The sequence below is a fragment of the Boleophthalmus pectinirostris genome, unplaced genomic scaffold, assembly GCF_026225935.1.
Source record: "Boleophthalmus pectinirostris isolate CB_2022bp ecotype Guang Dong unplaced genomic scaffold, ASM2622593v1 HiC_scaffold_16, whole genome shotgun sequence".
NCBI lineage: Eukaryota > Metazoa > Chordata > Actinopteri > Gobiiformes > Gobiidae > Boleophthalmus > Boleophthalmus pectinirostris.
Genome location: NW_026571095.1, coordinates 5,813,348 through 5,828,855, shown reverse-complemented (window position 1 = coordinate 5,828,855; position 15,508 = coordinate 5,813,348). Strand labels below are relative to the sequence as shown.

At 41.0% G+C, this 15,508-nt stretch overlaps 1 protein-coding gene across 1 annotated transcript in view; it reads left to right on the top strand.

Annotated features, from left to right (window-relative positions):
• The first annotated feature begins 1,995 nt into the window (after positions 1 to 1,995).
• kcnn1a (potassium intermediate/small conductance calcium-activated channel, subfamily N, member 1a) overlaps positions 1,996 to 15,508 on the top strand; it is an 88,037-nt gene continuing 74,524 nt past the window's right edge. Inside the window, exon 1 of the mRNA XM_055152176.1 lies at positions 1,996 to 2,382. Within this exon, the coding sequence (XP_055008151.1) occupies positions 1,999 to 2,382 (384 nt within the window). The 5' untranslated portion in view covers positions 1,996 to 1,998. The remainder of the gene's footprint in view (positions 2,383 to 15,508) is intronic.

The window sequence follows — 15,508 nt, the reverse complement described above, 5'->3', positions numbered from 1 at the left end:
GATTTATACAAAACCAATGATTTGTCCAAGTTTTATAAAGAAACGTCCCAGGTGTCCCTATTTTTGACCAATCTGATCCCTGCTAACAGTAAAGAGAGACATGTATTGTCATTTGTTTAGGTAAAATACAAAAAAATCTGCTTAAAAACAACCAAAACATAAAGAGAATGTGACTATACTGACTCACATGTTGGTCACGAATGATCTCTGCAGAACAATTTTCCGTAACTACACACTTGTTTCACTATTTTATTATAACTAACTATCAAAACAACGGATGTCCCAGTTTTTTATTATTATTATTATTATTATTATTATTATTATTATTATTATTATTATTATCCCCCTGTATAGAAGGGTTCACAGAATGACTTTGAATGACTTATATACAGTATCTCCAAGCAGACAAGCAGATGACACTCTCAGGTCGTTACATGTCAGATCCGTGGAGAGCTGGGCCTTCTCAGTTTTGATGCATTCGTTATGGTAGAGTATTTTGAGCAATAAAACATGTGATGAAATAAATGCTAGACAGATCCATTTGCACAGAGAGAAGCGAGTGGTCTACCTGCTCTTGAAAAGTTACACAGTGCATCTTTATTATTATGGACACTTTCCTCTCGTGGCTAAAACATGTGCTCACTAAGAATGACTTTTAGGTAACTTTAAGTGCTCCAGACTTAGACTCCATACAGTCTTCAGTGCGTTGTCCCTGTGCACATACACAGAGCGTTGCATTAGCTCCCCTATAGAACATCCCCCTGCTGTTTTTGACGGACGACTTTCACTTTTAGCCTCTTTGTGATTGCCTCTGCTCACCGGAGCAGGCAGAGTGCTACGCTAACAGTCCCCTGCATTAATCTTTCATATTGAAATTTGTGCCGCGCAAAGATTCAATTTTGTGCACTTTGTGGCTGTGCGATTGGTCGTATTGTTTTATTTATACTTCGAAGTCCATACATTATTGAGACGTTTGGAAACTGTATATTTGGGAGGCTATTTTTAAAATGTACATTTGACAGCACAGACGACATGCTGCTTCTGAAGGTGTTTAACTTATTGTGTTGTTGTTGTTCTGTTGTTGTTGTGTTGGCTGTTTAGACACTGGTGATAAAGACGATGGAGAGCCTGAGGGAGCTGGTGGTTTTGCTGCAGTGGTGGAGATGTGGTTTAGCTGGGATGGCAGAAGCAGTGAGGGGAGAGAGAGTGTATTTGAGTGACTGTTCTGAGAGGTGATTGGTTGAGAGGCAAATGCAGAGGGCTGTGATTGGATGACATAGTAATCATTGGCTTTATAAAGCATTTTCAAGACACGCAAAGTGCTTTACAGCATTATTCATTCACTTCACACACACTATTGCAGCCACAGTTGCCCTGGGGCAGACTGATGGAAGCGCTGCTGCCAATCTGTGAATTTGGCCCCTCAGACCACCACCAACATTCATGCACATACCACAGTCATACTCAGCAATGTGGTTGTGAGTTTTTGCCTGTAGCGCCCCACTGTAGCACCTGTGTTCCCAGTGGTATTGACCAATACTCAGATGAGATGACTAGTGATGAGATGAGATGTGATGACATCAGACTTTGACAGGAGTTATGGTGTGAGGATGGAAGTAGGAATGATGTCCATAGTTAAATTAAAAGTCAGTTTTATGCATCATACTCACATTAGTATTTTTTCTCACATATATAATTGTAGATGTTTGACTGGGAGCCAGGTGAACTTGCTGACTCGTGCTCTGAAACAGAGCTATAAAAACATATTTGTGATATGCAGTGGTACAGAAACTTGGCTCAGTATTTTTGTCAAAACACAGTGTTGCCGTGCTCAGAGCTGTGATGTGTTACTCCCACAAAGCTCTAAATAAAGCCTGTGTTTGTGTCGGTCTGACTCTTGTGTGTCGCCCCCTACAGGCCTCCTCTGAGCAGAAGAAGCTGAGCCATGCTGGATCCACGCCCTCCCTGTGCGAGAGCAGCGGACTCCCTCAGATAGCCATGAACACCTGCAAGTACAATGGCGGTGTCGTCCGGCCACTAGTGGGCAGCCTGGCGTCATCGTCGCGCCGGAACCTGGCCGACCTGGACTCGGAGACGCAGCCTCTGCAGACGCTGCACAGCTCCGGGCTAGAGGTGGTGGTCTCCAAGGGCAACGGCGAAGACCCCAGCAAGGCGTCCAACGAGAGCCTGGTCCGGGAGGGCAGCCGGGGCGGGGGCCGGGCGCCGCAGAAGAAGAACAAGGACATCGGCTACAAGCTCGGCCACAGGAGGGCGCTGTTCGAGAAGCGGAAACGGCTCAGCGACTACGCGCTCATCTTTGGGATGTTTGGGATCGTCGTCATGGTGACGGAGACAGAACTGTCCTGGGGGGTTTACACTAAGGTGGGTCCTGGGGCAAGTTTGTCAGAAATGTTGTATTTAGAGGTGTGGTTGGTCAGTACACTCCACAGATACAGGACTAAGTCTGAGAAATAGAACAGTTTTACACATGTTGTCCCTCTGCCTGACCTCTGCTCGTCCTCTCTGTGGCCCCTCCCTCTCTCTCTCTCTCTGTGGCCCCTCCCTCTCTCTGACTCCTCCCTGTCTTTGGCCCCTCCCTCTCTGTGCCCCCCTGCTGTCCTCGCCCTTGGGTGCAGCCTCAGCAGTTGGTCCGTGTTGATGAGCACAGGTCAGGGCAGGTGTCTCTTCTCAGACAGGGCTCCTCTTAAGCCCCTGCCAATAAATCCAGCTCTTCAGAAGAACGGCTGATGTGGCAAAAAGACCACTTCAGATTCTCAGCGTGGGCCGCACTTTTAGATCCGCTGCCATCTTCCCACTTTCAAATGAAAACTTACAATAATTTACGAGAGCTTAAAAAATTTACAATGAAAGCACATTTTTTCAGTGTCCGGCAGTTCAATTTCATCAGAATCTTGGAATCTCCAAACTCCTGACGACAGAGTTTTGGGTTAAATTGATTGACTGATACTCGTAATACCACTTGTTAATGTTCCAAAAACAAAAGTTAAACATTCACACATAAGACAACAAGATACACAACTGCTTGTCTTGTCTCCATTATGTTATTGCTTTGCCTAGAATGTTCCATGGTTTGGCATTAACCTTAACCGATTATGCTTTTAGGTAATTACAGGAGTTATTGCAAAGAAAAAAACAAAACAACAACAACATTCAAGGCAATAAGATCTTCATTAAAAGTGGAATTTTTCTTAAGAATGGTACACCACCTGCTTATGGTCAAGTTACAGATCAGATCTGCGCACTGGCGAGCCCACTTACAGTATTTATTCATTAAAAAACACCTGCAAGTGAAGAAACGCAAGATAAATAATGCCATATTTTGCCAGAAACAGTGCATCTTTAAATAAATCTCTATGAAAATCTGACACTGCACTTTTTCAAAATTACACAAAACACAGATTACACAGAATTTGCTCATTTTAAACGTTTCATTGTGCACAGGGCCTTTATTACATTATTTTCTTATTATGTTATATTATTGTTTCTTGGTCAAAAATAAACCTGGAGTTGTGTTTTGTTAAACTTAGACTTAAACTTTATTGATCCACGAGGGAAATGATTTGGACACAGGAGTCACACATCACAATATAATATAATAACAAAGAGTAAAAATATAAATGGTAATAATACATTCTAAATAAGTAGTAAAAAAGATAGAGACAGGTGGCAAATAAGACCTAATTATATAAATGTAAATGTACCAAATAAAATGGAAAAATAAGTAATAACATATACAATCTCAGTTATAAACAAGAGGTCACAGGAAGACAGTGCAACAGTGATGTGATTGACATGACATAGGGTTATCTGTTACATAAGAGAGAGTTGTAGGGAGTATTATATGTTACATAAAGGTGAGTTGTTTATTTGTAGGGAGTATTATCAGTTACATAAGGGTGAGTTGTACAGTTGTAGGGAGTATTATCTGTTACATAAGGGTGAGTTGTACAGTTGTAGGGAGTATTATCTGTTACATAAGGCTGAGTTGTTGTACAGTTGTAGGGAGTATTATCTGTTACATAAGGTGAGTTGTACAGTTGTAGGGAGTATTATCTGTTACATAAGGCTGAGTTGTTGTACAGTTGTAGGGAGTATTATCTGTTACATAAGGCTGAGTTGTTGTACAGTTGTAGGGAGTATTATCTGTTACATAAGAGTGAGTTGTTGTACAGTTGTAGGGAGTATTATCTGTTCCATAAGGGTGAGTTGTTGTACAGTTGTAGGGAGTATTATCTGTTATATGAGGGTGAGTTGTTGTACAGTTGTAGGGAGTATTATCTGTTACATAAGGGTGAGTTGTTGTACAGTTGTAGGGAGTATTATCTTTTACATAAAGGTGAGTTGTTGTACAGCTGTAGGGAGTATTATCTGTTGCATAAGGTGAGTTGTTGTACAGTTGTAGGGAGTATTATCTGTTACATAAGGGTGAGTTGTTGTACAGTTGTAGGGAGTATTATCTGTTACATAATGGTGAGCTCTTGTACAGTTGTAGGGAGTATTATCTGTTACATAAAAGTTGTAGGGAGTATTATCTGTTGCATAAGGTGAGTTGTACAGTTGTAGGGAGTATTATCTGTTACATAAGGTGAGTTGTACAGTTGTAGGGAGTATTATCTAGTGAGTTGTTGTAGAGTTGTATACAGTGTGGTATGTTGTCCTGTATCTATGTATGTTGCGCTCCACTGTGTTTTTAAACTCCGTACTCCTTCACTAGAATCATTTGGAATTGCTCAGCTCTACAAAACAAACGGTAAAAGGAGCTGTTGACTTGAAAACTACCACTGCATGACATCACAAGGTGGAAGAGAGAAACAAAACACAACTCCAGTGATGTTTTCTGATAAGGTAACAGAATTCAAATTTTGCGTAATCTAGGGCCTTTCCTTCCCGCCGTCCCTCTGTCGTGTGTGTCTGCGCTCACAGTGAGAGGCGTCGCTCAGGTGTGGCCAGTGCATTAAGGTCTGAGATAATCTATAGGATGATGTATGTGGTTTTAAGGCAGTCAATGAGTCTGTCTGAGGCCGCTAACCACCAGGCCGGAGTCCATTCATCACGCTGACCTCCCTGTATAGACGTGTATGACCTCGGTGGTGAGTGACGGGGGAGGGGAGGGTCGTGCGGACGGGTGCGGGTAGGGGGCGTTTAGGTATTCCTCCTGTCACACTATGTCACGGCGTTATGGTTATGTGGTTGACCCTTTAGGAGAACGGTGAGTGGAACGTGACATAATGGGTTTACAATGGGCGGGTGTGATTGTTACATGATTAAGATGGATTTTTGGTGTTGCTCGCCAGACTTTCAGTACAGGGAACGCTAGAGAGTGTTGTAAAAAGAAACCATATAGTAATCATAATTTTAAAAAAAAATTATTTAAAAAACACTTTTAAAAATAAGGTTTACAAAGTGCTGTACAAGCCACACATAAAAATACAAAAAGCATAAAACAGCACACAGAAAGCACAAAAACAGACAATGATGCAAACAGTTCAATTAATTACAATAGGCGAGATTCATTGTTGACAAAAGTGCGCGTTGCATGCTAGGAATTATTTTGGTCGGCGGCAATAAACACTAAGTCAAAATGACGAATGGAGCGAGAAAGCACGTAAAGGGTATTGATCCCAGTTATTTATCCAGTCTAACGGCAGAGGACCCAAGACCATTTGACCAGAAATTGGTCATAAGCATCGATGGAGCCAAATCACCTTTTTCAACTCTACAGAGCCTGGACCAAACCACGTTTCTGGTCAGAATCACCGACTACCTGGACAAATATTCACTTGGGCGATATCCACAATGACTTGGTGGAAACTCCTGGGCCATTCACAGCAGAAAAGATGAAAACCTCCAAGAGTCTCGATGTGTTGTTGAACTTGTTGGAGTCCACGGTTTGTTAGGATCTTCTACGTTTGCTCTGCGGATGTTTGAAAGTCGTTTAATTCACCGTTAGCAGTTCTTTTCACTCAGAATATGAAAAAGACATTTTCCTTCTTCCGTGCTTCTATTTGTGCATCCGATAATGCAGCAGGAATTTACCATTATCGGGGATAAATACATGAGGTTACACACTGTGTTTGACCGCTACCGTGTTTCTTGCCTCTGATCAAAATATTTCCCAGCATGCAACGCGGGCTTTTAATAACAATGACGTCAGCTGAAACTCGCCTATAAATAAAAAGAAACAGAATAAAAATGATTAAGGAATAAAATCAAGCTAAAACCAGTTAAAAGAAGGCCAACCAATAAAAATGGGTTTTAAGAAGTGATTTCAAAGATGATACTTATGGTGTGAGCCTTATCTCCTCAGGCAGGTTGTTCCAAAGTTGAGGCGCCTGGACTGAAAAGACTCCAGCACCTTCGTCCGGAGCCTGGACTTTAGAACAACCGCAGAGACCTGCCTGAAGATCTAAGGCTGCAGGAGGCTCGTACGGGGTTAAAACTTCTGAGATGTAACTTGGTGCAAGATCTAAACAAGCTTTAAAAGTGATCAGTAAAATCTTAAAATCGTTTCTAAGGCTGCGTTCAGACTGCAGCCTGAAGTGACTCAAATCAGATTTTTTGGCCCCTATGTTCCTGTATCTGATCTTTTAATGACAGTCTGAACCACACAGATCCGATTTTTTCAAATGTGACCCAGGACACTTGGATATGTGCTCCTGAAACTGATACATATCTGATCTTTTGACATGCGACTTAAGTCTGAACGGTCAAAGTGCATTCATCCACCTACACGTTATCAACAAGACACAAACGTCACTATTCTGCACTGAAGTAGGCAAAAATTGTTAATGAACTCTGTGTCACTGAAGTGAAGCACATCACCACTCACCACTCTTGGCTCCGTCTCCACATCCACACGTTCCTGTCAACGGACGTCGCTCCCACTGTCCTACAAAACACCACGGCCAAAAACCTCGTCCTTCTCCTTCTCAATCTCCTCCTTAAAACAAGTAAGTTGTTCATGTTCTGGCTCCGGTACGAGAGGAACTTTAAAATCTCCAGGTGCTCAATGCTCACGTCCATGTTTGGACAACTTCCATAAACACAGAGCACGCTCGCTGCGGTTGACGTCATCGTGTCTCCAGTGCACATGTGGGACACTTTCGGGATGTTTAATGTTCACACTGGAGAGTCACATTTAATTGGAAATTGTGAACGACCTCTCAAAAACATCGGATTTCACAAAAAAATCGGAATTGAGCGTTAAGCCCTGCAGTCTGAACGTAGACTAAAACCCACAGGAGCCAGTGAAGGGAAGTAAAACAGAGGAAATGTGTTAATGTCTGTTCAAACTGGTGAGGAGCTGAGCTTCGGAGGCAGGAGATGGATTTGGAGACAAGGCTGTAGTGTTGTCACAAGTTGATTTCGATACTAAGGAATAGACTTGATACTAAACACCGATTCTGATACTATGTACTCTTCTACTTGTTCTGATACAGCTCAAGATAATTCTAAAGACATTCGGGAAAGTTTCCTTTCTGTCCTGTGAATGTGACTTTGTAGTATCAAAACCTGCTCAAAATATCTAGTTCACATGTTGTCTCCGTTTAGATCAGAGGTGAGAAACTTTTTCCACATGGCCACATGAGAAACAGAAAATATGGTGGAGGCCAAAATGCTTAACTCAGTTCTACAAAATATGAAGTGTATTTCTTTATAAAAAGCAGTAAATAGCATTGTTTAGACGAGCTGGTCAGACTGATAAGAGTTTATGTTCTGACTATGAAATAAGAAAGTGAGGTTGCCTTACAAAAAAAAAAAAAAAGTAACAAAAAAAAAAAAACCCTCTAAAATAAAAGTAATGCAGCTTTAATCCATACATGAGGTAAAATGATAAAATGTTTATTTTTTTCATTCATAAGCTTAACGGGTCCGGTCAGAGTCAACCAAAGGGCCTTGGAGCTGTATAATGCCCAGGTCTGGTTTAGATGTTTTATATGTAAACAGACTAATAAATAAAGGATTAAGGATCAAACATGTGGATGAAACAAAAAGCATGTCCATGTTTGTTTCTGAGGAGGGAACAGTATTCTAACATGGCTTAAAGTTCACAAAAGTCCATTTATCGTACTACAGGACCTTTCATGAGTTGAGATATGGGAGTGATCGTGCTGCAGAGCTGTGTGTGAGTGCTCTGTGGAGGAGCAGAGAGTTGCATGTGTGCGTATAGTGGATCATATGGAGGAGCAGCTTGGTCTGGTCTGAAGTCTCCAGTCTGCCGACAGTCTGCTGGACCTCATTTGGCTCACGACAGAGCAAACACAGAAGAGCATCACAAGCCAGAGACACTGCGCAGAGCACGCTCTGTTAAGCATCTCAATTATCCCCCATCATCACATCCACGTCCACAGGCCAGAGCCGGGGTTAGCTGTCACGCTAATGCTAACAACAACTAGCATGCTAACAGCTGGTTCACTGACGATAAAAACAAACAAAACAAAACAAACAAAAAAAGACACTGTAAACAGATTCCAACAGCACAAAGTATTTTGATCCTAAGAGCTGCTTTTACCAAATATCTGCATTAAAAATCTGTATTAACAGTGAACTGTGTAACTTTTCACCACCTGCTTGTCTCCATGGAGATATTACAGTTTTACCTTGATTATTCCACAGTATGGTAGTAAAGTTGGAAATCACAATGGAGACAGGTTAATAGTCAGATCTATGGAGAAGCAAGCCTGAAAATAGTAAGAATTCATGTTTTAAGGTATTTTTGAGTTATAAAACACCTGTAATTGAACAAATGCAAAGTAGATATGTTTAATGCTCTACTGTGGAACATTCCAGGCAAAGAAATAACATCTCCATGGAGACAAGCAAGTAGCGGACCCTCCACCTGAGATGTTACCTAGTGCACATACAAATTCTTTTACATTTTAATAACTCATTTTACATAATTACATGAAAAAAAAAATGGGTACAGCCACTTTAAAAATCTGATAGAAATTAAAAGTGTCATTCCTGATTTTCTTAAAAACAAAATTTTTTTATGGTTTGCAGTCGTCTAAAGTTACTCCTCTCTTATATTAAACATTTCTAGCATCCTAATTATTCATTGCAATAAATTTATAAACACCAGACCAGACTGGAGTTGTGCCATCAGTGTAAAGCTAACAGTAACTAGCATGCTAACACACACTTCCTGATTATGGGGCAATAAAAGGCTTTATAATCAGATGCAGACAACACGTACAGAGCTGCTTATACGATATATCTGTACTGAAGCAAAAATATATCGAAAGGTCGAGTCAGTTATATTGTTATCACAAATCTTAAATTAAATCTTTTTATCTTCATGAAAACCAAATTAGACCAAGTTATAGGTCAGATCTGTGCAAAGGCGACCTGCTCACAGTCAGAATACCTGTTTTTCTAGGTATTTTTGTGACATAAAACCACCTGTAATTGAATAAATGTAAAGTGGAGCTGTTTAATGTCACACTGTGGAACATTCCAGGCAGAGCAATGACATCTCCATAGAAACAAGCAGGTGACGGACCCCTAACCAAAAAGTTACACACCTTTAACTACTACTAACATATTTAAAAGCTAATATAGGTAACACTTTATAATAACTACACCTTATTTAGCCTTAATAAAGCATGAACAAAAAACTTAATTAATAATGAACAAAGACTTAATTAATAATGATTCACGCTTAGTAACTACTTAATTACTACCTTACTACTTAATTTGCCTGTGCTGTAAATAGTTACTCATAATTATTTCATACTTAATTACTCATGGACTAACCATTTGAGCATTTATTAATCATTAGTAAACTATGAGAGAATGATTTACTAATAATACAATACAATGATCATTCAGGCAGCTGTTATCTGTTAGTTAAGTCTTTTTGAGAGCTTTTCTAAAGTGAAGACTAATTATGCTTTATTAAGCATTTACTAAGTGTGAATCATTATTAATTAAATCTTTGTTCATTATTAATTAAGTCTTTGTTCATGCTTTATTAAGGCTAAATAATATGTAGTTATTATTAAGTGTTACCCTAATATTAAACTACTCTATTTAACAACAAAAAATGGTGTTGACAAAATCATGTGTGACACACTTTCAGCTTGTCTGCAGAAGCTCCTCGTCAAACCAGCGCAGAGCAAGGACACTCGATTTTCTATCACTCACGCTGGAGCTGGAGCTTTAACCTCCCTGTTTCATGTCCTAAAATAAAGACACATGAAACGGGGCGCAGTGGGAGCCCGGTCTGCTTTTGTTCAGGTGGATTCATTGGTTTACGCGGCTGTTGTCTGCCCAGGGAGCACCTCTCCACCTCTGGGGCACTGCGATCTGGTTGATGGCTAAAAATACACAGCGTTATTTCGTAGGATTTGGAGCAGTGATGGATGAGAACAGACTCCATCACACTGCGGCATTGTCATTTTATTATTAGCACAAGCCTCTGATCATAAGCAACATGGGTTCACACCACTAAAGCGTGTACAGTGAACGAGTGTGTGCTCTGTGTTATCTTCTCTAATGCTGGCATCGACGGGAATGTCCAAGTAACGTTTCTACAACTCTTAGTGATTTTAATAATAAAAAAATGTATATAAAATAGTAGGAGTTGTGAATAATACTTAAGGATTTTGTCAAAGAAACAGGCAGACTAAGCTCTTTTGTTAAAGGACCACTCAACACCAAAATCACTTTTTCTACTGATTCTCTGTGTAAATGGGTCTAAAACAGAAGTCTATCTCTGTCCTTGGCAATACTTTGGCATTTTAGTGCAGATTTGTTAAAAATCTGACTTTTGGGTCAAAGTCGTGTCTGTATCGGCCTCTTTAGGATCAACTACGGTCAGGACATTTGAATTTTCAGGTTGGACTAACGGCGGGAATGAGTCAGACGCAGGTTATTGAGTGACGAGCACAGACTCTGGCATCTACAGGTGGTACATGAGGAGCCCCTCTTAGCCTCGCCCCAACCTGACACCGGTGATCACTGCGATGTCACGGTGTGCCTGGACAAAAAGGGAAACGGTGTGATCCGAGCACAAATGTCTGCTCTGTTTCACAGTCCAGACGCACCAGTCTGTGCCGTGTTGGATTGTTGCGACTGTCGGTCGACTGTCAATCATTGTTCCAGAGTCCGTCCCACACCCGACCCCACCCAACCCGTAAGGCACCACCCACTCTGGAGGATTTTTCAGATTTTCCTTAGAGGTAGACTAAAGCTTCGGTGGGTTTAATGGGTCTTTAAAGGTGCATTGCGGAACTTTTGTGGTGGAGGGTCTGTCACCTGCCTGTCTTTGTGGAGATAGATGTGTTTAATGTCATACCATGGAAAATTTCAGGCAAAGCAATAACATCTGCAGGGAGACGAGCATGTGACGGACCCCCTACCCATGCACCTTTAACAGAAAAGGCCTCGATTCAATGACCACTTAAAGATCTTCAGGGGCTGAACAATTTAAAATACATTTTTCTCCAGTACGTACAGTATATATTGTAAAAACAGCTCAACATTATGTGTGCTGTCTACATCCACTTATTGAACTAGACAGTAATGTTGGTGCTCTGTTAGCATGCTATTTTGCACTGTGATGTTGGCAAAACTCCGCTCTGGAAATGTCGTAAACCATTTAAAGCTGCATTGTTCAACTTTTCTAGTGGTGGAGGGTTTGCCAAATGCTTTTCTTCATGGAGATGCTATTGCTTTGTCTGGAATGTTTCACAGTATGGCATTAAACTCTTCTATCATCATGGAGACTAAACCAGACCATGTTACAGGTCAGGTCTGTGGAGAGGCGACCCCGCTCACAGTCACAGTGTCTGTTTGTCTAGATATTTTTGAATAATAATTGAATAAACGTGAGGCAGAGCTGTTTAATGTCACACTGTGGAACATTCTAACCAGAGCAATGACATCTCCATCCATATCCAAGCAGGTGACGAATCCCCAACCAAAAAGTTACATAGTGCATCTTTAATGTATTTAACAGATCCATGATATTTCTAAGTATTTTTGAGCTCTAAAAACACCTGTAATTGAATAAACATAAAGTAGAGCTGTTTAATGTCACACTGTGGAACATTCCAGGCAGAGCAATGATGTATCCATAGAAACAAGCAGGTGACGCATCCCCAGTCTGTTATAAAAATTTACACAGTGCACATGAGCTATACTGATTTTCACATATTGATGATAAAAATCAAGTTCAGCACTTGTAATTGTTGGAAATAGAAAAACAAAACAAAAAATTGATAAATGATGATAAATGTCCCAAGTTATTTTAAAATGTCCCCAAAACAACCACAAAAGAAATCACTTACAGTAAAATCAAACAGCCAGAGATTACCAAAGCTCTGTAGCTCAGTGTTTTACAGAGCGTCTTGTTTTGCAGAGAGTACTGCATGTGTGTGGTTATTCATCACTGCAGACTCCGGTGTGGTCCCCCGCTAACGCCAGCTCCATGCACTTAGCCGGGGTCCCTGTGTTAGTGTTGATGAATTACTAGTTTGTGTTACAGGGAAATAGTGGAGCGCTTTTGTGGTTTTGTTAAACAGCTCCTGGCCTGAAGAGAGCACAGCTAAATCATCTCTGGTCTCTATGTAAACAGTGAGCACCATGTGAGCTGCTTTGACTATCTTTCCATACTAAAGATGCAATGTGGAACTTTTATGGAGGAGCGTCAGCCACTTGTTTGTCTCATGAAGATGTTATAGCTTTGCCCAGAACCTTCCACGGTACGACATTAACGTGATCTAGTGTCTCTTGCACTTGCATTGATTCAGTTCCAGGTGTTTTTATTGCTCAGAAACTTTGACTTTTAAGCATGAATCCGCAGTCTGAGTGGGCTCTCTCCACAGATCTGACCTGTAACTTCATATGACGGTGTGTCACATGTTTGTCTTTATGGAGATGCATAAGTTTAATAGCCTGATTCGTCACTTCGTACAAACCGTCTGACCTCACATTAGGATTCGTTCGCTCGACAGTAGACAGGTACTTTTTTCATTTAACTAGTCGCTGTGATTTGGTCGTGACGTATGTAATGCGCCACTAACGGGGTTAACTGGTATATTAAGCTTTTCCCAAATCCTGTAGGAAGAAGAACAATAACGCCTTTCCCCTTGATAAAATTCACCAAACATTCTCTTTGTTCCGGCTTTAAATCCTCGATCGTTGCCAACACAGAATGTCTGGCTCTTCTCTGATTGGTTGCTGCCTGAACTCGCACTTCCAGGGTTTTTGTGAACCGTCTAGTCCAGTGGTGCTCACACTATTTCAGCATGCGAGCTACTTACAAAATGACCAAGTCAAAATGATCTACCCAATACAAAGCCAAACAAACTGCACTGAAACACTCTGTGCCCCTTTTTTGGACCCTCCCCCACAGTTTGAGAACCTCTTCTTTAAGAGAACTTCCTCTGGCACTTTACACAAAACTGTGAAAAAAGTGAAGGAAGATTTTTAAACCTGTTTTTTAAAGTTCCAAACTGGAGTTACATTCTTTTCTGGTTTTGCAGTGATATTTACCAGCCTCTGCACATTTACCAAACCAAACGCACATTGTGACAAACACAGATGCACTTTTGTCACTTTTTGTTAGACAAACTTCAGCCAAATGTGGCAGTAGGTCTGTTCTGTAGAGGGGCCTGCTCTATGCTGTAGACCTGCTTTGTGTGCCGTAGAGTCTCCGCGGGTTTCAAATGAGCGCACAGGCTGCACTGAGACGCCCCACACGCTCCTGCACCCGCTACAAGTTTATTACCAACAGCAGCGGCCGGAATGAAATATGATCACACTTGTTGAGTGTCAGACCTTGAGTGAGAGACAAGACCGAGTCCAAACGCGAGTCCGAGACGAGACACACGATCTACCCACACAACCTTGGCGATCAACTGGTAGATCACGATCGACGTATTGAGCACCCCTGGTCTAGTGTATTCTGATTCCTGACCTAGTCTCTGGAAAGAAATTAAATTGAGCGGAGGCACTAGGTGGCACCAGCCTGACTATAAGTTTAATGGCATACTGTAGAACATATGTTATTAGGTTCTTTCAGAGTTTGTTTTCATACCTTACAGTTTGTTCTGCTCCTGTGCTCTTCCTCAGAGTGTTTCTGTGACGTGTCTGGTCAGCTGATTTAAACAGGTTTTTGCGCTGTTTTTCTACCGGTGGAGGCAGGACGACAGCGCCACCTGCAGTCCCACTTCCTCAGGACAGTATCCCAAGTGTGTGAGAGTAAAAAAGCCCCTCGTCCTGGTTTATCGTCCCATGGATACATTTCTATATTTCGATTGCGTCTTTAATCCAGTGACGATGTTTGTTTTCCTCTGTCCCAATGATGTTTGCTCCATCCCAGTCCAGAATCAGGGTATCCCCAGGTTAGACTACGCCAAATTTAAGACTTTTTTAAGACCGTTTTAAGACCCCCAACATCTTCCTCCACTCTACTGATTGTTTACTCACTGCCGCCGTCGCCAGAAACCAAAGTATTGTTTGCGCATACTCCAAATTAGACGTTCATTAACTCTATCTCCCTTTATTTAACATTGCACTGTAGCCCGGTTGAGTCTACAAAAAAACGGGCTAATGAAATTTAAGACCTTTGTGAAAAAAATAAGACTTGAACAACATAATTTAAGACTTTTTAAGGCCTTAATTTAGGAACATGAAATTTAAGACCTTTTTAAGACTTTTAAGACACTGTGGCTACACTGATAATGTGCTTCTCTCTTTTACTGTGGTCAGAAATGTCCTATTTGAGTTGCCATGTTCTGTTTTGTGTTTTGTTGTGCACGCCGTGTGCACGCCTAAAAAAAGAACCTAATAACATAAACTATCAGAAGACAAATGAATCAATCTCATTGGATCATGCTGTGGAACATTTTGATGAAGACAAGCAGATGGCCAACTCTCCACCTGCACCTTTAATTACATGAAAAAAATGTGTACAGCCACTTCAAAAACCTGAAACAAGTTAGCGTTAATGCAGTTAAAGGTGTTATACCTGATTTTAACATCTTAAAATGTTTATTTTATAGTTTGCAGTGACCTTAAGTTATTCCTCACTTACCTGATGCATTCCTAGAGTCCTAATTATTCACCACAATACAATATAATCACCGTAAAGCTAACAACAGCTACCATTCTAATGTGCACTTCCTGATTATCAGACAATAAAGTGCTTTATAATTAGATACTGACACCACGCACATAAATGCTTCTAAAATATGTCTGTACTGCTGCAAAAATACATAGAAAATGCTGCATGTGTATAGGGCTTTTGAAGGTGCACTATGTAACTTTTTGGTGGAGGGTTTGCCACCTGCTCGTTTCTATAGTGATGCCATTGAATGTTCCACAGTATGGCATTAAACAGCTCTACCTTATTTATTCAGTAACAGGTGGTTTTATGGTTCAAAAATATGTGGAAAAGCAGACATTATGACTGTGAGCGGGGTCGCCTCTCCACAGATCTGACCTGTAACCTGGCCTTGGTCTGGTCTCCATGAAGATA